The sequence below is a fragment of the Trachypithecus francoisi genome, unplaced genomic scaffold, assembly GCF_009764315.1.
Source record: "Trachypithecus francoisi isolate TF-2019V2 unplaced genomic scaffold, Tfra_2.0 Lachesis_group2, whole genome shotgun sequence".
Taxonomy (NCBI): domain Eukaryota; kingdom Metazoa; phylum Chordata; class Mammalia; order Primates; family Cercopithecidae; genus Trachypithecus; species Trachypithecus francoisi.
Genome location: NW_022681465.1, coordinates 151,593,531 through 151,621,189, shown reverse-complemented (window position 1 = coordinate 151,621,189; position 27,659 = coordinate 151,593,531). Strand labels below are relative to the sequence as shown.

Here is a 27,659-nt window from a genome sequence, read left to right as displayed (position 1 = left end):
AATGAACTACAAAGTTAGTCCTCTTTCCAAATAAAGAAAGGAATGTGAGCTGGTACTGATAACGCCTGGTACTGTGGCGTGCCTGGGCATCTAACGAAGGCAAAAAGGAAAAAAAAAAAAAAAGGAGAAAAAGGGGGAAAAAGGTGTGTGTGTGTGGTACTATGAATTAAAGAATAAAAGATTGATCTAATTATTTGAAGAGAAACCTCATCATATCCCACATTTCTTTCTTTCTTTTTCTTTTTATTGAGACGGAGTTTCGCTCTTGTAGCCCAGGCTGGCGTGCAATGGCGCTGCAACCTCCGCCTCACGGGTTCAAACGATTCTCCTGTCTCAGGCTCCGGTGTAGCTGGGATTACAGGTACCCACCACTACGGCTAATTTTTGTATTTTTAGTAGAGATGGGGTTTCACCATGTTGGCCAGGCCGGTCTCAAACTCCTGACCTAAGTTGATCCATCCGCCTCGGCCTCCCAAAGTGCTAGGATTACAGGCGTGAGCCACAACGCCCGGCCCAACCAGTGTATTTCTTGAATGAATTGGATTGAAGTCTCGTATCTCCCTAAAATATGTAAAACCAAGCTGTACTGGACCATCTTGGGCACATGTTCTCAGGACCTCCCGAGGGCTGTGTCACGGGCCATGGTCACTCATATTTGGCTCAGAATAAGTCTCTTCAAATATTTTACAGAGTTTGACTCTTCGTTGACAATTCAATGACGCTTCAAGTGTTTCTGGCAGCTCTTATCGGTGGGATCCGCATCAATGGTGAAATGGCATCGTGGCGCTTCCCGGAGTTCAGGGTTGTTTTGAACTTTCATCTAGAGCGCATTGTGGGTGGGGAAGTTGTGTTTGCTGAGTAGATTGTGACACCGCTGGCTTGGGGCACTCGAGGTAAGGGATAAGTGACTTTTTTTTCCTAAAATTGATAAGACAAATCAATCAGAGGCGGAGCGCCGCCTCTGGCTCTGGTCTGGTGGTGCAGCGCCTCTAGCCCTCACCCCGCCCACCGTCCCCGCGCAGCGTCCACTCGCCGAGCCCCGCCCTCACCCAGCACCCACCCCGCTCCTGGCGCCTTCCCCTCCTGGTCCTGCCCTGTGCTGAGTCTGCGCAGTCCGTGCCATCGTCTACGCCCCTGGGAGCGTTGTGGCGGCTGTTTCCTGCGGCGTTCCTCCTCCTGCTCCACCATGTGGAGCCGACGGCAGGGCCGCCTTAGGCCCACGGTCTGCGCGGTGGAGGAGCTACGGCGCCGCCGGCGGGAGCAGGAGGCAGGTGTGGGCGGCCGAGGGAGCGCGGGGCATATGGCGGTCGGAGATAGGTTGAGACCTGAGGCTTGGAGCTGCGGGATCTGGGTTCCGGTCGTCCTTCCCACGCTCAGCCGGCTTCTCTGCCCCCAGCACTGCGGAAGGCGCGGAGGGAGCAGCAGCTGGTCAGCAAGAGGCTGCTGAGAGAAGACGCCCCAGAGGAAGCTGGAGAGGGATGTGTGGCTGCGATCCTCGGCGAAGCCGAGGTGAGGGGGCAAGGCAAGGTGCGCTGGAGTCCACGCCGCTGGCGCCAGACTCCCGGGAGTACTCGAGGTCTGCCCCAAACCTGAACGCAATCCACTCTACACTTCCATGCATCCTGTGGGTCAAGCCAGAAACAGGGGAATCATCCTGCACAACTCTTTGACCCTCAACCCCCTATCAGTCTATTCAAGTCCTAGTTGTTTACCTCCTGAAGAGCTTTGGAGTCTTTACATGCCTCACCATCGAAGCTGCCACCACTACCACCTCTCTGGATGCTACTGCAGTCTCCTAAAAGGTCACCCTGCATCTATGCTTGTCGCCGTCAATACGTCCTTTAAAAACACATGGAGACCAAAATCTTTCCTGTGCCCTGCAAATCATAGCATGGTCTAGCCTTTTCCTAACTCTAATTTTATCAGTTTTCTCATCCTAGTCACTGTCCCCTTTTCAGTTCTTGCAATGATATATCGGACCCTTGTGTCTCAAGCCCTTGGCATTCGCTACGTCTAATGTGGGTTTCTTTTGGTATTCTGTCTTGAGAGCCTTTTTTTTGTTTATTTTGTTTTTTTGAGACAGAGTCTCGCTGTGTCGCCAGGCTGGAGTGCAGTGGCATGATCTCGGCTCACTGCAACATCCGCCTCCCGGGTTCAAGCGATTCTCCTGCCTCAGCCTCCTGAGTAGCTGGGATTACAGGCGCGCGCCACCACACCCGGCTAATTTTTGTATTTTTAGTAGAGGCGGGGTTTCACCATGTTTGTCAGGCTGGTCTCGAACCCGCCTCGGCCTTCCAAAGTGCTGGGATTACAGGCGTGAGCCACTGTGCCCGGCCGCCTACTTGTTTCTTGTAAAATATTAATCATTATCTAATGGCTTGTTTATTGTTATTTCTCCAACTAGACTTTAATTGCAGGAAAACCTAGATTCTGTGTTATTTGTTATCATTGAAAACCCGGTTGCCTGCACATTATCTGGCATGTAGTTAAGTGCTTAGTATTTATTGAATGAGTGAATGAAAGGATTTAGTCAGCAAGCATTGAGTATCCCTATGTTTGTATTATGTTTACATACATAGTTTATCGTACATACTATGTTGACATATATATTGTCAACTTATTTCTAGGTTGTACTATTCCATTGTGTGCTTACTTTATGCCAGGACACGGTGCTGGTCACTGAGGTACACAAAGATGAAGTCCCTTTCTTTGAGGTGCTCACAGCCCAGTGAAGAAGACATGTCATAAGGGAAGGAAACATGAGGAACAAGAGAAACTCCAAAGTCTCTCAAAAAGAGCTAACTTCCCAGAGGGAATGAGGAGCAGAAATCTGAAAAGAGTGGGAAGCTGGAGAGGGTATGCAGGCAGAAGGAATAGCATGTGCAAAAGCTCGGAAGTGTTAAAAAAAAAAAAAAAAGCTAACGTTGTGCTAGTTGTTATTAGAGTGTAGGTTGCGTGGGGAGAATGGCTGGAGGAGTAGGTTTTGCCAGGCTGAGAGGTTTAAATATCCTTGAAAGAACCTTGTATGAAGGCAGGGTTGATATTGTTATTCTCATTTTCAGGTGAGGAAACTTAGGTTCAGGTCCCATGTGGAGTGAGTGGCAGGTATGGTATTAGAACTCAGTTCTGATTCTCTGTCCACTCCATTGCAAGGTAGATGCTTATTAGTTGCATTAGTGTGAATGACAAGTTCTGGAGGTGGTGTGATATTGGAAGGCCCACAGGTGAAGTGGGCAGAGAGAAACTTAGAACTTGCTTTCTGGGAACTATGTGCTCTCCTTTCCCTGCCCTGAACTCCAGGTGCAGCAGTTCCTGCGGCAAGCCCAGCGGGGTACAGAAGAAAAGGAGAGAGAGGGGGCTCTGGTTAGCCTTCGTCGAGGCTTGCAGCACCCTGAAACGCAGCAAACCTTCATCCAGTCAGTGTGGGTGGTGTGGGGGAGGGGGGAGCTGGGGCTCTGAGGGATGGGCCACAAGCTAAGCAGGGCTCTGGTACTCATTCACGTAGGCTGGAGGGCAGCATGCGGACCCTGGTCGGGCTCCTGACCAGCAACCAGGCTCTGCTGCAGCTTGAGGCGGCTCGGTGCCTGCATGAGCTTTCTCACTCTGAGCAGTCCACCATTGCTGAGGCCTGCCTGCCAGCTACTTCCTACCTCCTCACCTACCTCTCCGGTCACAGCTCAGACTTCATAGTAAGCCCTGTCCCTTCCTATCTTGTTCTTGGTTTAGATTTTAAAATTGTGCTTTTGGGACCAGTTTGAGCTGGTAAGTAGGAGGAAGAAAACATACTTGCCCTTATGCCTACAACCATGCCTACACCCATCATCTCCCCACCCTCTTGTGAGCCTCAAGGATAGTTGCTCCAGTGTCCCCATCACCTCCCCTCCCCATCTCCCCACACCCAGCCTGGCATGAAACAGGCCAAGCCCAGTGCTTTTGTTGCCTGTTCTCAGGAGCTGTGTCTGTATACACTGGGTAACCTGATCGTGGAGAGTGAGGCTGTGAGAAGGCAGCTCCTGCCACAGGGCATTGTTCCAGCCTTGGCTGCCTGCATCCAGGTGACTCCTTTCTTCCTCCCTGGGCAACCCTTCCTTTGCTCCTCCCCACATGCTCCATCTACTTTGGTTAGGTAGCTGCAGCCTCTGCTCTGTGCCAAGGGGCTGAAAGTCTCTGAAGACCTTATGACCCAGCTTCCAGTCAGATCCTTACCCTTTCTACTTTCAGTCCCCCCATGTGGCTGTGCTGGAAGCTCTCGGATATGCCTTGTCCCAGCTTCTACAGGCTAAGGAAGCTCCAGAGAAGATCATTCCGTGAGTAAAATTGTCTTTAGATATGCAGCCAGAGGTGACCCACTCAGTAGTATAGCTCCTGGATGCCTGAATGATTTCCAAAGCTGTTGCACATTTTTTTTTTTTTTTTGAGATGGAGTCTCGCTCTGCCCCCGGGCTGGAGTGCAGTGGCCGGATCTCAGCTCACTGCAAGCTCCGCCTCCCGGGTTCACGCCATTCTCCTGCCTCAGCCTCCCGAGTAGCTGGGACTACAGGCGCCCGCCACCACGCCCGGCTAGTTTTTTTTTTGTATTTTTTAGTAGAGACGGGGTTTCACCGTGTTAGCCAGGATAGTCTCAATCTCTTGACCTCGTGATCCACCCGTCTCGGCCTCCCAAAGTGCTGTTGCACATTTTAACTTCATGTGTCTGGCTAGGAAGGGCTTTGGGTTTGGACACTTTCCCATCTGGGCAGGGCTTTGGGTCTGGACACTTTCCTACCTGCTATCAGCGTTTGGTAAGAGCCACTGGCATCTTCGTGGTTCCTACTCACAGCCCTGCTTCTGCCAGCAGCTCCATCTTGGCCTCCACTCTCCCTCAGCACATGCTACAAATGTTGCAACCTGGCCCAAAGCTGAACCCTGGGGTCGCTGTGGAGTTTGCCTGGTGCCTTCATTACATCATCTGCAGGTAACATAGGGCAATTGGGAAAGTACCACAGATCTTCCCTGGGGCTCCCTTTCATGACATTCAACTCTGTGAACTTGGGTCTGGAATTGCTATAGTGAGTTTTCCTCCCTCCACTGTCCTCTCTTTTTGGAGTCCAGGAGACCCACAGACCTTAGCTGTTTTTTGTTTTGTTTTGTTTTGTTTTTAAGACAGAGTCTTGCTCTGTCACCCAGGCCGGATGGAGTGCAGTGGTGCAATCTCAGCTCACTGCAACCTCTGCCTCCTGGGTTCAAGCGATTCTCCTGCCTCAGTCTCCTGAGTAGCTGGGACTACAGGTGCGTGCCACCATGCCTGGCTAATTTTTGTATTTCTAATAGAGACGGGGTTTCGCCACGTTGGCCAGGCTGGTCTCGAACTCCTGACGTCAGATGATCCACCCGCCTCGGCCTCCCAAAGTGCTGGGATTACAGGCATGAGCCACCACGCCCAACTGCTTCACTTCTTAGAGGTGGAATTGACTATATACATAGTGACTGCTTGCTTCCTGTTTCCCAGCCAGGTCAGCAATCCTCTGCTCATTGGCCATGGGGCTCTGTCTACTCTGGGGTTGCTGCTGTTGGACTTGGCTGGGGCTGTCCAGAGAACTGAGGATGCAGGACTAGAGCTGGTAGGTGAAGAAGTCAGGTGAAATTCTGGGAGATGTTTCCTGATACTCCGGAATACAGGTAACCTCTTCCTTCTTACACCTGACCCCCCAATTTGTCTTTGCAGCTGGCATGCCCTGTGCTTCGATGTCTAAGCAACCTGCTAACTGAGGCAGCAGTGGAGACTGTGGGAGGGCAAATGCAGCTCAGAGATGAGCGTGTTGTGGCAGCCTTATTTATCCTGCTGCAGTTCTTTTTCCAGAAACAGCCCAGTCTACTCCCTGAGGGCCTCTGGCTCCTCAACAACCTCACTGGTATGCACCATAATCTGCCCAGGCCTGGACATTTGGATAATGGGGATATTTCCTCATGGCCTAGGCTGAGGTGGGTAGTATTGGCAGGGGTGGTGGGGGAAAGCAGTTTTTCACCCTGGTACTTCTCTTCCAGCAAACAGTCCTAGTTTCTGTACCTCCTTGCTCTCCCTGGATCTGATTAAGTCCCTCTTGCAGCTGTTGCCAGTATCTAATGTGGTGAGCGTAATGGTATGTATTGGGGTCACTTGAATACAAGATCTGGTAGTTGGATTGTATGGGACAGCAGTCCTGAGCCCTCAGATGTACCCTTAGTTGAGAGCCAGCAGGTGGTGGTGTGTGGCCTCAGGGCCCAACCAGTTTAGGTATGTGTCCCTTAAACTGGATTATTTATCCTTGGACAAATCACCTAACCACCTTAAACTTCAGCCTCCTCACTTATAATTGGGGATAATCTTGCATCATAGGGTAGTTGCAGGAGTATGAGAACATGCATATAGAAGAGCTTGGCATGGTGCCTGGGTATGTGGCCACCATGTCATGTATTTTAGCTATTGTTAATGATCGTTGTTTCATTCTTTGTAGACTATGTATGTATCTATCTGCAGGTGCTCACAGTTTTGTGCAATGTTGCAGAGAAGGGTCCTGCTTACTGCCAGCGGCTGTGGCCAGGGCCCCTGCTTCCCGCCTTGCTGCACACACTAGCCTTTTCTGACACTGAAGTAGTAGGCCAGAGTTTGGAGCTGCTGCATCTGCTGTTCCTGTATCAGCCAGAGGTATAGGTTTCTGGCCCACGTCCTCAGTCACCCCTGTTCTGAAGCCACACAGTAGCTCCCTTCCTGTCCAGTCCTAACTATAGCTGTTTCTCTGGGCCTGGCTAACCTATATAGGTTCCATGTCAGAACCTTCATCCTTTTGTGGGGGAATGCACCCTCTAAAGTGGGCTGACCCATGAGGCTGTGGGAATTGAGTCTTAGGACACAGATGAGGTATGTTGAATTTTCTTCCCTGCCCCTAGGCTGTTCAGGTCTTCCTGCAGCAGTCAGGGCTGCAGGCCTTGGAAAGGCATCAGGAAGAGGCCCAGCTCCAGGATCGTGTGTATGCTCTCCAGCAGACAGCTCTTCAATGGTGATGTCGTTTCTCAATGTCACTCATTCCCCCTCTCTTAACATCAAGCTTCTTTGTCCAGTAGAGCCTTCGGAGACAGCAGAGCCTTTGGAGATTTAGGACCATAATGATGTCTCATGTTCTCTGCTCCCATACCTAAGCCAAGACCTTTGGGTCCCAGCTCCTCCTCTTTCACTCAGCACTATCTAGGCAGGAGGACCAAAAGGGACTCAGTGTGGTCTACTTATTCTGGGGCCCTAGAATCCCTGCCCCCCACCCTTCATTTTTGCTTCAGCAGCTGGTAGCTTTTGATGAGACAGAATAAAGTTTTATTTTTATATTAAGCTACTTTGCCTCAGTGGTTACATAGTAAGGGGTAGAGGGGTAGATGAGGACAAGAACACCCTGAGAAAGTATTTTACAGCACAAGCTTTATGAGGAATAGGAGAACACATTTTTTTCACATTATACTAAGTCCAGCAGAGCCCAGGCTCTGGGGCTGTTGCTCTTAATCCTCAGTGGAGGCTTCAGGCTTTACCACTTAGCACGTTCTCCAGGGCTCTGGTTACCTGATCAGCACTGAAGTTGTTTAAAGGGACATTCTTCTCTTGGCCAAATGCTGAGGAGAAAGAGGGAGGTGTCTTTATTTATTCTGCACTGTGGAGGCTACCGAAGTAAAATAAAAGATCTTGTCTTTATCTTACAGTTTTGTTAAGATGGGAAGAGTATTAAAGAGATATGATCAAAATACATTTGGTATGCCTAGAATTAATACAATAGGTCTCAAACACATCTAAGAAGCCCAAGTCCAAATAGAATTTTGGCTGATTCTGGATGGCCACAATGGGTTGTTTCAGGGAAGCTTTCAGGGGTACTGTAGGCATTTATTACTAACTACTGTGAGCAATGTATTGATGCAATACCTTGGCTGGGTGCCCTTTTTTTTTTTTTTTTTTTTTTTGAGATGGAGTCTCGCTCTGTCACTCAGGCGGGAGTGTAGGGGCGCGATCTCCACTCACTGCAACCTCCACCTCCTGGGTTCAAGCAATTCTCCTGCCTCAGCCTCCTGAGTAGCTGGGATTACAGGCACCCACCACCACGCCCAGCTAATTTTTGTATTTTTAATAGAGACGGGGTTTTACCATATTGGCCAGGCTGGTCTCGAACTCCTGACCTCAGGTGATTCACCTGCTTCAGCCTCCCAAAGTGCTGGGATTACAGGCATGAGCCACCGTGCCCGGCTGGGTACCCATTCTCTAGGCTCCCATAGGCTATCTAACATAATACCCAGCACAATACACCAAAGTTACTCGTGTCTCTCTCCTCCTGTAGTCTACTGGCTTTTGGAAGGAGAAGCTTTTTTCCTCCTCCAATGATTAGTGCATGTCTAATGTCTACTGTGTCACACAGATGTCTACTGTGAGAACCAATCTGCTTAAGGTGGTCACTCTCCTCCACCTCCTCCCGACATTCCCAGGGCACCATATAGTTAAAAGCTGTGATTAAAATCCTCCTATTCAGTATGTATAAATACTTATTGCATACCTACAATGTGTTAGGCCAACATGATAGGAAAATTTCATTTTCCAATACACTGCCATGCCAGTCTTAGAGGGGTAAATGCATTCTAAGAAAGGGGAACAAATGTAAAGGCTCAATCCTGTTATACCCCAGCTGCAACACTTTAGATATGTTCCACAAAGTTTTGATTCCATTTTCTAATCTCTACAATGAGAAAAGAAGAACTCGCTTCCTCCTAACTAATGAAGGTTAAATGAGTTAGGCAGGGAAGCACTCAGCACAGGACCCAGCTCTGCGTGCTCCAAATTACTGAGATTCTCACACACTACCTGGACTGACACTGGCTACACGTCATTTGGAGAAACTATATTGACTAGCTTCTCTCCTATCTGAAGCCCATTCTTAACTACAAAAACGTCAGTTCCTGATCCCTACGCAGGATTCGGTCAGCCTCCACACTTACGTTGCCCGAATTACAACGCATTATATAACCCTGCGAATATAAATTTATTCATGGAAACAAGATCAACAGCAAGGCTAAAGTCCGAGTTCTAGTTTCTCTACGGATTTCTACATGACCTTGGGCGGTCCCTTCTCAAATCCTTGTTCCCCTACCGGAGCCCCAGGCTCCTGGCGTCCCGCACTCACCGTAGCGGGCCCAGAGCTTGGGCTGCACATCGGAGCATTCGCGGATTAGGATGGGTAGGTCGGGATTCGCCTTCTTTAGCTCCACATAGCGTTTCTCAACGAAGTCCCTGCGGGGCCGGAGAGAGCGCCGCGCGTGCTGTGGGCGCCGGCTTCCCTCAACTTCAGGGAGGTCGAGGTCGTGACCTCGGCGTCCCGAAGCCCGCCCGCCTGCCTCACCACGCCGCGCCTCACCTGACGCCCTGGCTGCCGGGCGAGCGCTGACATAAGTGGATGCGAATCTCACGCAGGCCCAGCTTTGCCCCGATTCCTCGACTCGCTGCGGCCGCCGCCATCTTGGCTAATCCCGAAGTCCCCAGTTCCAGGTCTTCAGGCCAAGTTCTGCGGTCTGACCAATCGCGGACCCTCCAGCCTAGGACTTAGGCCTGATGACGCAGGGGCGGGGTAAAGCTTGGCCAATGATATAAAAGTATTGTAGGCCCGCTGCGAGGTCAATTTCTTTGCGATCGGGGTTGGTCAGAGGGAAAAACAGGAAGCGGAAAGGCTGCGAACGCAAAGCAGTGTGGGTTGATTCTGAGGTGCACTGTGGGAAAGGGCTAGTCGCTGCGGTGTTGCTGTTGGAGACTTGATTGTTGGTGACAGCGAAACAACGATAACAAAATGCCGGAGCGAGATAGTAAGGCTCAGGCCATCCTTTATTTCTTCCCCATGGCACTTGGGGCATTTGGCGCATTATTGTAGCTTCTGAGCTTACGCCGGGTGTGTGTATGTATGTGTGACGCTTGAGCCCGGCGAAGCCCTAGGGTCGTAAATGAAGCCGACAGCTCCAAACTCCGGCCCCAGTCCTCACTCCTACTCCAAGTGATGATGGGCAGCTTTTGTCTGTGGATCGCTTTCCCCCAGTACTGTCCCATATTGTTGCGCGTATTCATCTTTTACGTAGTATTTTAGACGTGATTTTCCGGAAGTCTTCTCTCTTCCAGCGCAGGATTAGGGTCCTTTGCTTTGTGCTCCCACAGCTTCTTGTAGTTTCCCGTTTCAGCACTTATTTCATTGTGTTGACACTGCCGCTGTTTTTCCTTTTGTTCTGTATTGTTCACTACTATATCTCAAATTTTTGCATAGCAACTGACACATAAGAGCCTGATTAAATTAACGTCAATTCTTTTTGCCAGGTGAGCCGTTCTCCAACCCTTTGGCGCCCGATGGCCACGATGTGGATGATCCTCATTCCTTCCACCAGTGAGTATTTTGTGCTAGGACCATGGAAATGAGTTGGGCGATGAATAGAGAGGTGGTGGTGATGGTCAAAGAATTCTGAATGTCTTGTCATCAAGGATGGTCAAAATTTATACCCGCTGGCCCTTTATCTCTGTGAGCCTTAATTGGATCAGGCCAAGTGCATAAGGGTATTAGAAGGGAATTTCCTGCAGGAAAGGTGTTAAGGTTTTTTGTTTTTTTTTTTTAAAATACGTGTTGTGTAATTACATATTATGTAGGAATTACTTCTTCCGATAGAAAATTAAAACATAGGAAATAAGGGTAAAATCATCTTTTTTTGTTTTTTTGTTTTTTTTTTTTTTGAGACTGAGTTTTGCTCTTGTTGCTCAGGCTGGAATGCAATGGCGCGATCTTGGCTCATGACAACCTCTGCCTCCCGGGTTCAAGCAATTCTCCTGCCTTAGCCTCCCGAGTAGCTGGGATTACAGGCATGTACCACCACGCCCGGCTAATTTTGTATTTTTAGTAGAGATGGGGTTTCTCCATGTTGATCAGGCTGATCTTGAAATCCCGACCTCAGGTGATCCACCTGCCTCTGCCTCCCAAAGTGGTGGGATTACAGGCGTGAGCCACTGTGCCCGGCCCATCTTTGATAACATCCCCAATTCATGTTTGGTAAAATCATCTTTGATAACATCCCCAATTCCAATCCGTTTCTTTCTTTTTTTCTTTTTCTTTTTTTTTGGAGACAGAGTCTCACTCTGTTGCCCAGGCTGGAGTGGAGTGATGCAATCTCGGCTCACTGCAACCTCCGCCTTCTGAGTTCAAGTGATTATCCTGCCTCAGCCTCCCAAGTAGCTGGGACTACAAGCATATGCCACCACGCACTACTGATTCTTCTTTTTTTTTTTTTGTATTTTTAGTAGAGACAGGGTTTCACTATGTTCGTCAGGCTGGTCTTGAACTCCTGACCTGAAGTGATCCACCCACCTCGGCCTCCCAAACTGCTGGGATTGCAGGCATGAGCCACCATGCCCAGCCTCAGTCCTTTTCTTAGAAGTAACCACAGTTACCTTTTTTTGTGTATCTTTTCCTCCTGTTGCCCAGGCTGGAGTTCAATGGCACTATTTCTGCTCACTGCAACCTTTACCTCCCAGGCTCAAGCAAGTCTTCTGCCTCAGTTTCCCCAGAAGCTGGGATTACAGGCGTGCACCACCATGCTTGGCTAATTTTTGTCTTATTAGTAGAGACAGGGTTTCACCATGTTGGCCAGGCTGGTCTCGGCCTCCTGACCTCAAATGATCTGCCTGCCTCAGCCGCCCAAAGTGCTGGGATTACAGGCGTGAGCCACCGCGCCTGACCCTCCTACTCTTTTTTTAAATGCATTTATACGCATACATGCATATCTGAGGAAAACACAACATTGCTTTGTGATTTAAAATATTTGAGTTAAATGATACTAGGCTGTATATATCATTTTTGCAACTTGCTTTTTTTTTTTTTTTTTTTGAGACAGAGTCTCGCTCTGTCACCCAAACTGGAGTGCAGTGGCCGGATCTCAGCTCACTGCAAGCTCCGCCTTTCGGGTTCACGCCATTCTCCTGCCTCAGCCTCCCGAGTAGCTGGGACTACAGGCGCCCGCCACCTCGCCCGGCTAGTTTTTTTTTTTTTTTGTATTTTTTAGTAGAGATGAGGTTTCACTGGGTTAGCCAGGATGGTCTCGATCTCCTGACCTCGTGATCCGCCCGTCTCGGCCTCCCAAAGTGCTGGGATTACAGGCTTGAGCCACCGCGCCCGGCCGCAACTTGCTTCTTTTTAAACCCTGCTCAGTGTTTCTGAGATTATCTTTCATAGCAGTGACAAGCATTCCGTCTTGGCTAAACTTTAGTCAGGTTCCCCAAAGAGTCCTATTTTTCAGCAGGACTCATCCTTGGCCTGCTGAGCACAGTTTTAGCAAGGAAATCAACCCCTGCTCCACCCCCATACCTAACCAAGTTGCTTTTAGTAATTTTCTAGAAATTCTCACTTGTCCCTGTTGTATTTGGAATTAAGTTCAGTCTCTCTACTGTATTACAGTGATCTTGACTCCTGTTACAGTAGTCTTCAATAAAGTCTTGGGGGAAAGAGGAACTTGCTTAGATATCAAGGGTGGGAGAAGAGGAGCTGAGTTGGATATCAAGAGTGGAAAAACTTTCTGTGAACTGACTTAGAATTCCTTTTTAAAACTGAGGTCAGCAGGCCAAGGAAGAGCCCTAGTCAGAAGAGAGCTTCAAAGGAGTCTGACTTGAATTTGATCAAGAGAGGAGTCAGTCTTTGTCAGTGTACCAATTAAAATAATCTCTTGTACCATTAGTGCTGTCTTTCCCTCTTTGGGAAACACCATCATGGTTTAGTTAGTCTCCAGCTAATAAACACTTAGTCTGTTTCAGACTGATTCTTTCCTTTTCTTTATTTTTTTGAAACAGAGTCTTGCTGTTTTTCCCCAGGCTGGAGTGTAATACCTTGATCTTGGCTCACTGCAACCTCCGCCTCCCAGGTTCAAGTGATTCTCCTGCCTCAGTCTCCCGAGTAGCTAGGATTACAGGCGCCCACCACCATGCCCAGCTAATTTTTTTGTATTTTTAGTAGAGACGGGATTTCACCATATTGGCCATGCTGGTCTCGAACGCCTGACCTCCCAAAGTGCGGGGATTATAGGCGTGAGCCACTGCACCCAGCCAGACTGATTATTTTCAAGGCTATAGTTGAATTTCCTTTACAGGCCTTCTTATATACATATGTCAGTAATTGGCCTGGCTAAATATAAATAAATGGAGTTGCTGGCTCGTAGGCAATATATTCTTAAATTTTAACAAATACTGTGAAATTGCCCTCCAAATTGGTTATACTGGTTTACATTCTCATCAGCATTATATGAGAGTATCCCCCTCCCAAATTCTCACTCACACTTGATTTATCAAACTTTTTAGTAGTTAACACTCTGATGCATTAAAAGTGGCATATCTGGTTGGGTGCAATGGCTCACACCTATAATCCCAGCACTTTGGGAGGCCAAGGTGGTCAGATCACCTGAGGTCAGGAGTTTGAGACCAGCCTGGCCAACATGGTGAAACCCCATCGCTAATAAAAATACAAAAATTAGCTGGGTATGTTGGCAGGTACCTGTAATCCCAGCTACTTGTGAGGCTGAGGCAGGAAAATCACTTGAACCAGGAGGCAGAGGTTGTAGTGGGCTGAGATCATGCCACTGCACTCCAGACGGGGGGGCAGCAGAGGGAGACTCTGTCTTAAAAAAAAAAAAAAAAAAAAAAAAAGCTGGGTGCTGTGGCTTATCCCCATAATCCCAGCACTTTGGGAGGCCGAGGTGAGCAGATCACCTGAGGTCAGGAGTTTGAGACCAGCCTGGCCAACATGGTGAAACCCCACCTCTAATAAAAATACAAAAATTAGCTGGATGTGTTGGCAGGCACCTGTAATCCCAGCTACTTGTGAGGCTGAGGCAGGAGAATCACTTGAACCAGGAGGCAGAGGCTGTAGTGGGCTGAGATCATGCCACTGCACTCCATCCGGGGTAGCAGAGGGAGACTCTGTCTTAAAACAAAACAAAACAAAACAAAAAACGCTGGGTGCTGTGGCTCATCCCTATAATCCCAGCATTTTGGGACGCCAAGGTGGGCGGATCATAAGGTCAGGAGTTCAAGACCAGCCTGGCCAATATGGGTGACAGAGCAAGACTCCATCTCAAAAAAAAAGTGTCATATCTTTGTTTTGATTTGTATTTCCCTGATTTCTGTTAATTTAATAATGATTTTTACGTGTTCCTTTTTCATTTCTTACTGAGTCCTAATATTTAAAGTCTTTGCCTTTCCTTCTAGATCAAAACTCACCAATGAAGACTTCAGGAAACTTCTTATGACCCCCAGGGCTGCCCCTACCTCTGCACCACCTTCTAAGTCACGTCACCATGAGTAAGTCTTTCCGTGATCCAGCCTGTCTCCCAACTTTTTTCTTGCTCCTTCCTATCTCTTTCTACTGAAGTAGAATGACTTTTAATAGTCCCTCAGGTATTTATGCTGCTCTCTAAAGTTTGAGAACTGCCCACCTACAAATACTGATATGGATTTCTGCTTGATTGAAACTGTTACTTTGGTCAGTATTCTAAGTCTTTCTAAAAATCCTCAAGGAGACTTCTTGGGGTTTCTGGGGCTGTGGCAATATTTTGCTATCAGTGAATTTCTCGCCTCTTCTAGGATGCCAAGGGAGTACAATGAGGATGAAGACCCAGCTGCACGAAGGAGGAAAAAGAAAAGGTGAAGGAAGGGTGAAGGGTTTTAGATTTTAAGATAGATGGTGTTTAGGGGAAAGAAGTAGGGGCTAATTGTGAGGCCAGAAACTAAGATTTTTGTCTTGAGGCTCTCTATTTTCTTAATGAAGCATAGTGATACTTACGTGTGGCAATAGAGGGCTTTGGAATAGGCCTATCTATATTTTAATCTCATCTTCACTAGTTTCTTGGTGGATAACCTAGGCATTTGCTTAGCCTCTCTAATCCATGGATAGAATGGAGATATAGTAGCAATAATAACTTTTATCAGGATGTCATGAGGATCAGCTGTGAAAGTACATGTAGGCATTTAGCACCACTGCCTGGCATATGGTAACCACCCAGTAAATCGTGACTGCCATCATCATTATTATATCATCATCATTATTTATATGATACAAGTTTCCGGACCTGGCACTTGGCTTTTCCTTTATTCTAAGGGTGGACCAGCAAACAGTACGTTCTTAAAATTAGAAGGTGGTAAAAATTCAGAAGATTTTCTGATTTTTGTGTGGAAAAGTCTTATATCTGTAGAGAATTAGTAGAGTTGGGTGGTATTAAAAAGTTCTGAAGTGACAGATGTCCCAAGTTGGCACTGGAAAAGTATATAAACTGGAAGAAGGTATAGTTCTGATTTTTGAGTAACTATGAAGAGGTGGCCAGCAGTTCTGTCACGACAAACATGAGCTTTTCTCCATAGACAGTAGGATGGAGATGTAGGGAAGCAAGCAGGAACAGTTCTGTTGACCTTGAGGTAGCAGCTGATGAACCTTACACGTTCGCCTTTCTCTGGTCACAGTTACTATGCCAAGCTACGCCAACAAGAAATTGAGAGAGAGAGAGAGCTAGCAGAGAAGTACCGGGATCGTGCCAAGGAACGTAGAGATGGAGTGAACAAAGATTATGAAGAAACCGAGCTTATCAGCACCACAGCTAACTACAGGGCTGTTGGCCCCACTGCTGAGGCGTGAGTACTGAGGGACCAGGGCATGGTTCCCTCAGCATGCCAGAATATGCAAATACAGTGTGAACTCTTCCTCTTACTTTTCTGCCCTGGAGCCTACAATAAGCGATTTCAGAGGCACTTGCCACCCACAAATGACTGTTCTTTTTTTTTTTTTGAGGTGGAGTCTTGCTTTGTCACCCAGGCTGGAGTGCAGTGATGCAATTTCGGCTCACTGCAAGCTCCGCCTCCCAGGTTCATGCCATTCTCCTGCCTCAGTCTCCTGAGTAGGTGGGACTACAGGTGCCTGCCACCATGCCTGGCTAATTTTTTGTATTTTTAGTAGAGACAGGGTTTCACCGTATTAGCCAGGCTGGTCTCGATCTCCTGACCTCGTGATCCCCCCGCTTCAGCCTCCCAAAGTGCTGGGATTCCAGGTGTGAGCCTCCGCACCTGCCCCCCCCTCACTTTTTTATTTTTGTTTTTGGGAGACGGAGTCTTGCTCTTGTTGCCCAGGCTGGAGTGCAGTGGCGCGATCTCAACTCACTGCAGCTTCCACCTCCCATGTTCAGGCGATTCTCTTGCCTCAGCCTCCCAAGTAGCCGGCTGGACTACAGGCGCCCACCACCATGCCCGGCTAAGTTTTTTAGTTTTAGTAGAGACAGGGTTTCACCGTTTCGGCCAGGCTGGTCTCAAACTCCTGAACCTTGTGATCTGCCTGCCTTGACCTCCCAAAGTGCTGGGATTATAGGCGTGAGCCACCACGCCCGGCCAGTGCTGTTCTTATGTGGCCTTTTTCATTATACAGGGACAAATCAGCTGCAGAGAAGAGAAGACAGTTGATCCAGGAGTCCAAATTCTTGGGTGGTGACATGGAACACACCCATTTGGTAAAAGGCTTGGATTTTGCTCTGCTTCAAAAGGTGAGTTCTGGTGGTCAGGTGGGGAGTCATACTATCGTGCTGAATGCTCTTGTATGGGTCTGGCAAGATGAGGAGGGAGATTCCTGAGAGTTCAGACTGAGTAGAAGAAGAGCTAACGGTGGGCCCTCTGAAAAGCTGATTGCCACTCATCCTTCAAGTATCAGGCTAAATTTTATTTCCTTGGAGAAGCCTTCCCTGATCACCCAGGTGTGGTTAAGTGTCTCCCTTCACCTCCCACTTCCTGTACCTTTGCATAGCCCTTCTGTTTCACTTACCACAGCAATTATTGCACTTTGTTGAAATTGTTTGTCTCATCCATTGTAAGCTCCATTAGAGTAAGAACAATATCTGTCATGTTTAATATTATATTCTTAGTTCCTGGTACAGTGTGGTGTAGTGGATGTTCAATAAATATATGAAGTGATTGAATGTCCTAACGCTGCTTGCTTTCCTGTTAGGTACGAGCTGAGATTGCCAGCAAAGAGAAAGAGGAAGAGGAACTGATGGAAAAGCCCCAGAAAGAAACCAAGTAAGTAAATATTACAGAAGAGTTGAGAGTTTAGAAAGGTGGGACTTAAAGTTGGAGCACATTTAGCAAAAATAAAACTTTTTTGTCTTTCAGGAAAGATGAGGATCCTGAAAATAAAATTGAATTTAAAACACGTCTGGGTGAGTACAGTTTCTATACTAGTGACTCTGCATTCTAGGTGAATTGTAGGGAATTTAATGCTCTAGGAAGGATATGCTTCTCCTTTCCCCCAACCTCCTTTCCTCTTTCTTTCTTTTTGAGACAGGGTCTCACTTAATTGCCCAGGCTGGAGTGCAGTGGTGTGATCATGGCTCTCTGCAGCCTTGACCTCCTGGACTCAGCGTCTTGTGTAGCTGGCACCACAGGCATGTGCCACCATACCTAGCTAATTTTTATTTTTTGCAGAGATGGGGCTCTCTGTATATTGCCCAGGCCGGTCTCAAACTCCTGGGCTCAAGTGATCCTCCTGCCTTGACCTTCCAAAGAGCCGAGAGTCTTTCTTGCCCCCAAAACAACTAACTCGCACAAAATACTCTAATAGGACTCAGACATAGACTTAATTATTTCATATGTCATTTATGTCTCCTCGGGTACATTGAAAGATTTTTCAGTTTGGGGCTTATGAATTAAAAGAAGTAACGTGGTTAGTGATTAAAAGTTCAAAATTTGGAATCGGAGAGACCTGAGTTTAAACCTTGATGATGAAACCGCATTAAGTGTATGATGTTAGGCAACTGACTTTGCTTTCTGTTTGTTCATCTGTAAAACTTGGGTTATTATTTACCACATGACTTTATTGTAGGGATGAAGAAAAATGAAATCTATAACATGCCTATCATATTGAGCAGGTAGTATAGCTGTTTTTTCCATCATCATCAATATTACCTTAAACTTCATCCTTCTTCCTCAAGACTTAATACAATACAGGTGCATAGTGCCCTTGAAGAGGCAATGTAGAAGAGTGGACAAGAGCCCAGGCTTTCGAGTTACACTGCCTGGTTCCATTCTTTGCTCCATTACTTAGTAGATACATGACTTTAGGTAAATTACTTAAATCTCAGCCATAGTATTCTTATCGGTAAAAAGGATGATGTCCACTTCACAGGGCTGTTGTAAAGATTAAGTGAAACAAAGCTGGCATAGCACTTGGCATGGTGGCTAGCACAGAGTAAGCACATAAGTGACAGCTGTTCTTGTAGATCTTGGCTACTTGCTGCTCTTCTTCTTGTAGGCCGCAATGTTTACCGAATGCTTTTTAAGAGCAAAGCATATGAGCGGAATGAGTTGTTCCTGCCAGGCCGCATGGCCTATGTGGTAGACCTGGATGATGAATATGCTGACACAGATATCCCCACCACTCTTATCCGCAGCAAGGCTGATTGCCCCACCATGGAGGTGAGTGAATGGAATCTTAAGAGCCTATCGTGTAAGCCTCAAGCCTGGGAATCAGCCTGGTCTCTGCCCTGTATCCCTCATCCACCGTGTCACCAAGTCCTGTTCACTTTTACCTCTTAAATCTCAGCTGAATCCATTCACTTTTCTACTTCTTCACCAATAACATTCCAGTCTAAGCTATAATCATTTGCTAGAACTATTACTATTTTTTTTTTTTTGAGACCAATTCTCACTCTGTCACCCAGGATGGAGTGCAGTGGTGCTATCTCAGCTCACTGCAACCTCTGCTTCCCAGGTTCAAGCAATTCTCCTGCCGCAGCCTTCCAAGTAGCTGAAACTACAGGCATTCATCACCACACCTGGCTAATTTTATTTTTAGTAGAGACTGGGTTTTACCATGTTGACTAGGCTGTTCCTGACCTTAAGTGATCCATCGGTCTTGGCCTCCCAAAGTGCTGGGATTACAGGCATGAGCCACTGCGCCAGGCCTCTGGAACTATTAAGAAGGCTTCTAATTGGTTTCCGCACTTCACTTCCACTCTAATTGGTTTCCACACTTCCACTCTGATTTGTTATTTTATCTCTTTATTGAGGTGTTCTTCATATGCCATATAATTCATCCTTAAAAAGAATTTTTTAAAAACATTTTTGTGGGTATATTGTAGGTAGATTTATTATTTATTTATGAGGTACATGAGATGTTTTGATACAGGCATATAATGCATAATAATCACATCATGGAAAATGGGGTATCCATCCCCTTAAACATTTTATCTTTTATGTTACAAAGAGTCCATTTATACTCTTTCAGTTGTTTTACAATGTGTAATTATTCCTACCTATAGTCACCCTGTTGTGCTATCATATAGTAGGCCTTATTCATTCTTTCTTTTTTGTTACCTATTAACCACCCCTACCTCCCCTACCCTTCTAAAATACACAGTTTGGCTGGGTGCAGTGGCTCACGCCTGTAATCCCAGCACTTTGGGAGGCTGAGGCGTGAGGATCACTTGAGGTTAGGAGTTCAAGACCAGCCGGGCCAACATTGTAAAACCCCATCTCTACTACAAATTAGCCAGGCCCGGCGGTATGTGCCTGTAATCCCAGTTACTCAGAAGGCTGAGGCATGAGAACTGCTTGAACCCAGAAGGTAGAGGTTGCAGTGAGCCAAGATTGTGCCACTGCATTCTAGCCTGGGTGACAGAGTAAAACTCTGTCTCCAAATAAATAAATTAAAATGTAAATTTTTGTCTCACTACAGTTTAACAGCTTTTAGTGGTATCTCATTCTTAGGATAAAGAGCAAAATCTTTACCATACCTGTGAGCCTCTGCAACATCTGGCCTCTCTAGAATGTTCTAGACTCCTTTCTTGAATGTTCTTGATTCACTTTTGATGCAGGACTTTTGTGCAGGGCTGTTTTATCTCTCTGAAATATCCTTTCACAGCACTTCCTTTCCGTCCCTTCACCTACTGTATTGTAATTCAGTCTTTAGTTTGTTAAGTGAATGAATGAATAAATGAAGAGATTCCTGCTCAGTGGTTTAACATTCTTATTTCTTGCTATTTTCAGGCCCAGACCACACTGACCACAAATGACATTGTCATTAGCAAGCTTACCCAGATCCTTTCATACCTGAGGCAGGGAACCCGTAACAAGAAGCTTAAGAAGAAGGATAAAGGTACCTGGAGGGTTAGAGAGAGAAACCTTACCCACAGAGGGCATTTGGTGGTAAAACCAAGGTCTCCTGGAGCTTTCTGTCTCCAGAATATTGAGAGGCTCCTGGGAAGCAGAGAAAAATGAGAGTACTGGAGCATTGGCAAGGAGACAGTTACAACCAGATTCTGTCTCCTTAATCTACCTAAGAAGCAATGGTCAGGTCTGAAGCATGAGGGATGGAGAGTGGGTAGCTTATGTCCCATTTATTTATTTTTTTAAAGATGTATTTTGGTGAAAACCAGAAAACCTAGACAAATTCTAAAAAGGCTCTAACACTTGACTCACATTTTATTTTATTTATTTATTTTTGAGACAGAGTCTCGCCCTGTCACCCAGGCTGGAGTACAGTGGTGCAATCTCGGCTCACTGCAACCTCTGCCTCCTGGGTTCAAGTGATTCTTCTGCCTCAGCCTCCCAAGTAGCTGGGACTATAAGCATGCGTCACCATGCCTGGCTAATTTTTTTATTTTTAGTAGAGATGGGGTTTCACCATATTGGCCCGGCTGGCCTCAAACTCCTGACCTCGTGATCTGCCCACATCGGCCTCCCAAAGTCCTGGGATTACAGGCATGAGCCACTGCTCCTGGCCTTATTTTTATTATATTTATTTATTTATTTTGAGATGAGTCTCATTCTGTTGCCCAGGCTGGAGTACAGTGATTCCATCTTGACTCGCTGCAACCTCTGCTTCCTGGGTTTAAGCAATTCTCTTGCCTCAGCCTCCTGAGTAGCTGGGATTACAGGCGCCCACCATCACACCTGGCTAATTTTTTTTGTACTTTTATTAGAGATGGGGTTTCACCGTATTAGCCAGGCTGGTCTTGAACTCCTGACCCCAAGTTCAAGACTCGCCTCAGCCTCCCGAAGTGCTGGGATTACAGGCGTGAGCCACCGCACTCAGCCTTGACCCACATTTTAAACAAGATGTTTAAAAGGGCATTAAGAGCTGGAGAGGGGCCGGGCGCGGTGGCTCAAGCCTGTAATCCCAGCACTTTGGGAGGCCGAGACGGGCGGATCACGAGGTCAGGAGATCGAGACCATCCTGGCTAACACGGTGAAACCCCGTCTCTACTAAAAAAATACAAAAAATTAGCCGGGCGAGATGGCGGGCGCCTGTAGTCCCAGCTACTCGGGAGGCTGAGGCGAGAGAATGGCGTAAACCCGGGAGGCGGAGCTTGCAGTGAGCTGAGATCCGGCCACTGCACTCCAGCCTGGGCGACAGAGCGAGACTCCGTCTCAAAAAAAAAAAAAAAAAAGAGCTGGAGAGGATGGTGAAGTTCAGTGGAAATTAACTGAGGAGTATGTTCCTGACTCCCCTCTTTAAATTTCAGGGAAGCTAGAAGAGAAGAAACCTCCTGAGGCTGACATGAAGTATGTATCCTAGCCCCTGGCATCTGATCAGAGGGAGGGGGTTTCTGCATTTCTTGTGTCTGGCATTTTAGGGAGGCGTTGACATGAGAATCTGGAGAAATGGTCAGGGGAAGTGAAGGTGTGTGTGTGAATTTGGCCAGCTAGTGATCTCCATTTTCCCAGTATTTTTGAAGACATTGGGGATTACGTACCCTCCACAACCAAGACACCTCGGGACAAGGAGCGGGAGAGATATCGGGAACGGGAGCGTGATCGGGAGAGAGACAGAGACCGTGACCGAGAGCGAGAGCGAGAACGAGATCGAGAACGAGAGCGAGAGCGGGACCGAGAGAGAGAAGAGGAAAAGAAGAGACACAGCTACTTTGAGAAGCCAAAAGTAGATGATGAGGTGAGATGTGGGCCCTTAGTACCAGATGATGGAGTTGCCCCTCTCTGGAAATGTGAGCAAGGTTGGGTAAGGAATTGATTCAAACTTGGGGGAGGGATGAGTACGAATCTCTCATGGTAACACTAACCTTACATTTTGTATTCTTTCCAGCCCATGGATGTTGACAAAGGTGAGTTGTATCCACAGCATCTCACAGTTGCTCTAGCAGTCCTGCTTTCCCCTGGGCTGAGAGTTTGACCTAGGGCTCAGAGCTGGCAACGGAAGCATATGGGGACTTACTGGTTCTGGGTTCTCGTAAGAACCGTGTCTTGCTTTATGGAATAGGTGGAGTTCCCTCCACCTTCCTGGGCCATGGCAGGGCATATTTGGTCTTAGATATAATTCCTGTGGCCCTGGGGTTCTGAGGAGGTGAGGTAGAGGTCAAGTATGGAATGTTCTGGATACCCTACCCTAATCTCAACCAGAGTAACTCATTATTTATTGGAGTTTGTTTAAGACTTTGTCAGACAAACAGGTTCTATGCCTTAAAAAATGTTTCTTAGGCCAGGCACGGTGGCTCACGCCTGTAATCCCAGCACTTTAGGGGGCCGAGACGGGCGGATCACGAGGTCAGGAGATCGAGACCATCCTGGCTAACACGGCGAAACCCTGTCTCTACTAAAAATACAAAAATTAGCTGGGCGTGGTGGCGGGCGCCTGTAGTCCCAGCTACACGGAAGGTTGAGGCAGGAGGATGGCATAAACCCGGGAGGCGGAGCTTGCAGTGAGTGGAGATCGTACCACTGCACTCCAGCCTGGGCCACAGAGCAAGACTCCGTCTCAAAAAAAAAAAATGTTTCTTAAGTGTGTTGTGGGGAGGAGGTTGTAAGAGCCTCGGTTCAAGGTCTGGGCAGAGTTCTCTTTTCTCCTAGGACCTGGGTCTGCCAAGGAGTTGATCAAGTCCATCAATGAAAAGTTTGCTGGATCTACTGGCTGGGAAGGCACAGAATCATATCCTTTATTTTAATGTGTTCCTGGGTTCCAGAGAACTGATCTGTTTACTCCAACCCCCTCTGCCTCCCTGCTCCCTCCTGCCCCACCCCACTCCTTCCCTTTTATGCTGAATTTTGACAGAATGAAACCATCCCTTATTCCTTCCCAGAGCACCCATAACAGCTGACAGCCCTCTCATAATTTTCATGTTGGGGCTTCTAGCCCTTGGTCCCTCCTGGCTGAAGCTTTACAGCAATAGATGGAATCTTGTCTAGTGTTTTCTTTAACATAGCATATGCTGAAGAAGCCAGAAGACAAAAAGCAGCTGGGAGATTTCTTTGGCATGTCCAACAGTTATGCAGAGTGCTACCCAGCCACGTATGTAAAACCTGGTTAAGGAAGGAGGCTGGGATGATTGGGGAACAAGTTGGGGGTGAAATGGAAATTGATTTACTAAGTTCCAGGGCTACTTTTTTTTTTTTTTTGAGACAGAGTCTGACTCTGTTGCCCAGGCTGGAATGCAATGGCGTAATCTCGGCTCACTGCAACCACCACCTCCTGGGTTCAAGCGATTCTCCTGCCTCATCCTTCCAAGTAGCTGGGATTATAGGCATGCATCACCACACCTGGCTAGTTTTTGTATTTTTAGTAGAGATGCAGTTTCACCATGTTGGCCAGGCTAGTCTTGAACTCCTGACTTCAAGTAATCTGCCCGCCTCAGCCTCCGAAAGTGTGGGGATTACAGGAGTGAACCACTGCACCTGGCCCAAGGCTACTTCTTACTTGGATGAACTATTTTATTAGGCTTTGAGTGGGAGGTCAAGGGGATGGTCATTCCTATGCAGATAGCCTCCTAGTCGGGTAGGTTTCCAGATGAAGCATAGGGTCAGGGTGTTTAACTGTTTAACTCTTGCTTCTCCTTAGGATGGATGACATGGCTGTGGATAGTGATGAGGAGGTGGATTATAGCAAAATGGACCAGGTATGTAGTTAGAAGGATGGTGGGCACCTTTGGGTAGTTACTATTTTTTTTTACATATATCTCCTTCCCCACTCCTAAAAAATCTATCTCATTTACTGGGCTCCACCCTCCTTTAGTTGCAGCAGTAGAAACAGCAGCATTGAGGGTCATGAGCAGCTTAACTATTTCAGAGTCTTTGCACAAGATCAAATGACATAGGGTCAAAAATCTATTTTTTATTTCCTATAGCAAAGTGTCAGGCTTTGATTCCCATGGTAGGCAGTAAGCAAGCATCAATGCATAAGTAGAAAGGGCAGAACAAATTGCAGTCTTTGGAAAATAACTAAATTTTATTCTAGCCGGGATTGAAGTTTTCCTCTAAGTCTTAAGCAAAATTAAAAAGAAAAAACCACTAATGCCACTAATAGTGAAGAAATCTCTATTCTTCCCCTCAGTTCTTTGTATTGAAATAGCATAGTTTAATCTTGGAGCCTTGTTTAATCCTGCCTCTACCATTTATTAGTTTTGTGAACTTGCCAAGTTCTTTTACTGTTTATGTCTCAATTTCCTCATCAGGAAAATGGAGAGAAGTATAGTTCCCTCTTCATAGATTTTTTAATGAGAATTAAATGAGATAATGCATTTAGTGTACAGAATAATGCCTGTCACATAGTATGTAATAGGCATTTATAATTATGTATCAGGGTATGATTTATGAATTGTGGAACCTGGGATTATGGGAGAGTCTGGCTTCAATCAAGGGCTGAAATTTCATTATCACTGACATCTCTTCCTTCCCCATCCCCCCATTCTGTCCTGCAACAGGGTAACAAGAAGGGGCCCTTAGGCCGTTGGGACTTTGATACCCAGGAAGAATACAGCGAGTATATGAACAACAAAGAGGCTTTGCCCAAGTGAGTCGGTACTGAATATGGGCAGGGTGTGAGGAGGGGTGTGGGGATTTGGTGGAATAGTGCACATAAGGTTAGAGGGTATGGTCTGGCTGAGATATTCCCAATTAAGTTCTTTGCCCACGTGACCCTGGGAAAACCTCGCCACTGCTATGCAGTCTCTGATGCATTCTTTCCCAACTGTGCTTTTTTCAGGGCTGCATTCCAGTATGGTATCAAAATGTCTGAAGGGCGGAAAACCAGGCGCTTCAAGGAAACCAATGACAAAGCAGAGCTTGATCGCCAGTGGAAGAAGATTAGTGCAGTAAGTAGGATGGCCCCTTGGGTGGGAGGGTTTCAGCTCGGAGAAGACATTAGCCTGCAGATTCAGGAACAGGCAAGGGGCTGGAGAGCCATGGAAATGAGAGGTCAGCCTTGGGCCTCACGTGAGCTTAGATGGGCAGCTCGGTGATAGACTATCCTGTTCCTTTTGCAGATCATTGAGAAGAGGAAGAAGATGGAAGCTGATGGGTGAGCAGCATTATTCTTCCTCTGGGGGACTGGTGGGAATTGCTTAGTGTATTGATCTTATGCTGACCCATTTCTCCTTCCATTGCAGGGTGGAAGTCAAAAGACCAAAATACTAATCACCAGTTACAACTGGAGACCCTCCACAAGGATATGCTTCCCACTGTTTTCTTTCTACAATTTCCAAAGGTTGCAAGATGTTTTTTGGTGGATGAATATAAAATTTTATTGTGTAATTACTTGGTTCCATTAAAATTGGTTAACTTGCTAGCTTCTTTGTTGAGCATGTCCCCTCCAGTGCCCTTGAAGCACCGAGAACACTAATTCCACTGGTTGTGTAGAATCACATGCAGAAAGCCATCAGTCCTTTCCTGAGCTGTGGTTCTAGATTGCTAGACATGAAGGATGCTTTCTAGCCAGTGTGCCTAGTAGAGAAGGGAATAATGATCCTCACTGATGGGCAAGAGATGGATAAAGGAATGTAAGGATGATTGGTTTCAAATGTCAGACTCATTCAGGCCCATCTTCAGGCATAGTCCCTGGACAAAGATTTCTTGGATCCTGCAGTCAGCCTAATGGGCTGCTAATCTGATCCCCAGGCTGTGAAGGACTGGGCTCTGGATGAAGGCATCTAATGAAAATCACTTATGGGTGACAACCAAAACCTTTTATGAGTTTATGTCTTCCTATGAGCTTTATTAATGTTGAGTACAAATCACTGCCTCCTTGGCTAAAGGTGTAACCTTACGGAAGTGCTTCGGGTTTAGAGCTATTATAGTGTGGCCCTGCAGGTACAGGAATTCCTATCCTAAGCCAGAAGGGTTTGGTGCCCCTCATCACCCTGAAACATTTGCCAAGGCCCAGAATAGGTCTGTTGGCCTTTGAATCACACCATTCCCTTCCCTTTTCTTCCTTTCTGCTCATTACCAGCACTTTGGTCTGGTTCCCATCATTAGGTGTCACTACTGCTTCCTGGCTAGATGCCAGGCTGCCACTGTCTACCCTGAGCCCAAGATATGTGGCCTCACCACATCCAAGAAAGCTAGAAAGTCACCTTAGCCTTGTCTTTGACTGTATTCACCTTGGTAGGACAGGTATTTGTGAGGAAGCCAGCATTGTGCATGGCACATAAGAGGCTGAAATTGGGCCTTGCTGCACTAGCACCTAGAATGGCTAATTTCAGACAAATGACACCATGGTTCCATGGATGTAGGCAGCAGTCCCAATTATTAAAAATGGTCACAGAGACATGGCACAGATGAAGACATCTGGAGAGTCACTAAAAGCAAGACCTGGGGGTTGACTGTTGGTTTAAAATTCAGTTTCTGAGGCCAGGCTCGATGACTCATGTCCACAGTCTCAGTGCTTTGGGAGGCCAAAGCAGGAGAGTCGCTTGAGGCCAGAAGTTCGTGAGCCTATAGCTATGTAGGAGGATCGAACCGAAGAGTTCAAGGCTGTGGTGAGCTATGATCACACCACTGCATTTCCAGCCTGGGTGACAGAGCAAAACCTTGATTTAAAAAAATAAGAGGCTGGGTGCAGTGGCTCACGCCTATAATCCTAGCACTTTGGGAGGCTGAGGTGGGAAGACAGGTCAAGACCTCAAGGCCAGGTTGGGCAACACGGTGAGAGTTAGTTTCTACAAAATATACAAAAATTGGCCAGGTGCCGTGGCTCACACCTGTAGTCCCAGCACTTTGGGAGGCCGAGGCGGGCGCATCACGAGGTTAGGAGTTTGAGACCACCCTGGCCAACATGGTGAAACCTTATCTCTACTAAAGATACAAAAAATTAGCTGGGTGTGGTGGCATGCACCTGTAATCCCATCTACTCGTTAGGCTGAGGCAGGAAAATCGCTTGAACCCTGGAGAAGGAGGTTGCAGTGAGCCGAGATGGAGTTATTTGCACTCCAGCCAGGGCCAGACTCTGTCTCAAAAAAAAAAAAAAAGACAGGTGTGGTACCGCATGCCTGTAGTTCCAGCTACTCCGGGGGATCGCTTGAGCCGAGAGGTGATCGTGCCACTGCACTCCAGCCTGCGCGACAGAGCAAGACCCTGTCTCAAAGCAAAACAACAAAAAAAATTCTTGGGAACTGAGCACTGCTTGTCCAGCTCACTGAGTTTCTGTAGACAAATTGTAGGAACTGGCACAGCAAACTGGCCACAAAGATGTTAGGGGCGTGGATAGCAGCTGCTTGAGCTGCCTGCTGTCCGAGACTCCTGTATGTCATCGCGCAGCGTGGGATTTTGCGGCTTCCTGGCAGCCCTGGCTGTCGCTTGACTTGATCTTGGGTTTCACCAAGCCACGAAGGACTAGCGTCCCTCTCTCCTATCC

At 47.2% G+C, this 27,659-nt stretch overlaps 3 protein-coding genes across 18 annotated transcripts; 2 read left to right on the top strand and 1 right to left on the bottom strand.

Annotated features, from left to right (window-relative positions):
- The first annotated feature begins 342 nt into the window (after window positions 1-342).
- On the top strand, window positions 343-7,343 carry TMCO6 (transmembrane and coiled-coil domains 6). Of its 16 annotated transcripts, none has more exons than XM_033180979.1 (14): window positions 344-361; window positions 691-893; window positions 1,023-1,271; window positions 1,397-1,527; window positions 3,301-3,416; window positions 3,506-3,689; window positions 3,951-4,055; window positions 4,222-4,307; window positions 4,820-4,954; window positions 5,489-5,600; window positions 5,705-5,891; window positions 6,025-6,119; window positions 6,497-6,664; window positions 6,907-7,339. In XM_033180979.1, exons 3-14 carry the CDS (start codon window positions 1,187-1,189, stop codon window positions 7,018-7,020), a joined length of 1,518 nt encoding a protein of 505 aa, XP_033036870.1. In that variant the 5' UTR covers window positions 344-361; window positions 691-893; window positions 1,023-1,186; the 3' UTR covers window positions 7,021-7,339. The 16 variants fall into 16 exon arrangements, with proteins under 16 accessions (XP_033036880.1, XP_033036870.1, XP_033036874.1 ...); XM_033180983.1 differs by having other exon boundaries at window positions 345-361; window positions 4,835-4,954; XM_033180985.1 differs by having other exon boundaries at window positions 347-361; window positions 1,397-1,509; window positions 6,907-7,343.
- NDUFA2 (NADH:ubiquinone oxidoreductase subunit A2) lies at window positions 7,302-9,693 on the bottom strand. Its single transcript, XM_033181012.1, has 3 exons — window positions 9,396-9,693; window positions 9,165-9,271; window positions 7,302-7,614 (listed from the first exon to the last, which is right to left on the bottom strand). The coding sequence occupies exons 1-3, from the start codon at window positions 9,494-9,496 to the stop codon at window positions 7,523-7,525; spliced, it is 300 nt and encodes a 99-aa protein (XP_033036903.1). The 5' UTR covers window positions 9,497-9,693; the 3' UTR covers window positions 7,302-7,522.
- Window positions 9,690-25,595, top strand: IK (IK cytokine). The gene is made up of 20 exons (XM_033180978.1): window positions 9,690-9,837; window positions 10,337-10,403; window positions 14,258-14,350; window positions 14,633-14,692; window positions 15,506-15,673; window positions 16,458-16,572; window positions 17,031-17,101; window positions 17,195-17,241; window positions 18,333-18,496; window positions 20,069-20,177; window positions 21,547-21,586; window positions 21,749-21,974; window positions 22,125-22,143; window positions 22,886-22,964; window positions 23,244-23,324; window positions 23,871-23,928; window positions 24,733-24,821; window positions 25,014-25,122; window positions 25,294-25,328; window positions 25,417-25,595. Exons 1-20 carry the CDS (start codon window positions 9,822-9,824, stop codon window positions 25,442-25,444), a joined length of 1,674 nt encoding a protein of 557 aa, XP_033036869.1. The 5' UTR covers window positions 9,690-9,821; the 3' UTR covers window positions 25,445-25,595.
- The last annotated feature ends 2,064 nt before the right edge of the window (window positions 25,596-27,659 follow it).

Bases quoted from the DNA above. Each gene is read 5' to 3' on its own strand.
- TMCO6 (XM_033180979.1), top strand. From the start codon at position 1,187: ATGTGGAGCCGACGGCAGGGCCGCCTTAGGCCCACGGTCTGCGCGGTG. The intron at 1,272-1,396 runs GTGTGGGCGGCC...CTCTGCCCCCAG, and splicing joins CCGGCGGGAGCAGGAGGCAG to CACTGCGGAAGGCGCGGAGG. The intron at 3,690-3,950 runs GTAAGCCCTGTC...GCCTGTTCTCAG, and splicing joins GTCACAGCTCAGACTTCATA to GAGCTGTGTCTGTATACACT.
- NDUFA2 (XM_033181012.1), bottom strand. From the start codon at position 9,496: ATGGCGGCGGCCGCAGCGAGTCGAGGAATCGGGGCAAAGCTGGGCCTG. The intron at 9,272-9,395 runs GTGAGGCGCGGC...CCGGCCCCGCAG, and splicing joins CCCGGCAGCCAGGGCGTCAG to GGACTTCGTTGAGAAACGCT. The intron at 7,615-9,164 runs GTGAGTGCGGGA...CTTTCTCCTCAG, and splicing joins CAAGCTCTGGGCCCGCTACG to CATTTGGCCAAGAGAAGAAT.
- IK (XM_033180978.1), top strand. The intron at 14,351-14,632 runs GTAAGTCTTTCC...CGCCTCTTCTAG, and splicing joins TCTAAGTCACGTCACCATGA to GATGCCAAGGGAGTACAATG. The intron at 23,929-24,732 runs GTATGTAGTTAG...GTCCTGCAACAG, and splicing joins ATTATAGCAAAATGGACCAG to GGTAACAAGAAGGGGCCCTT.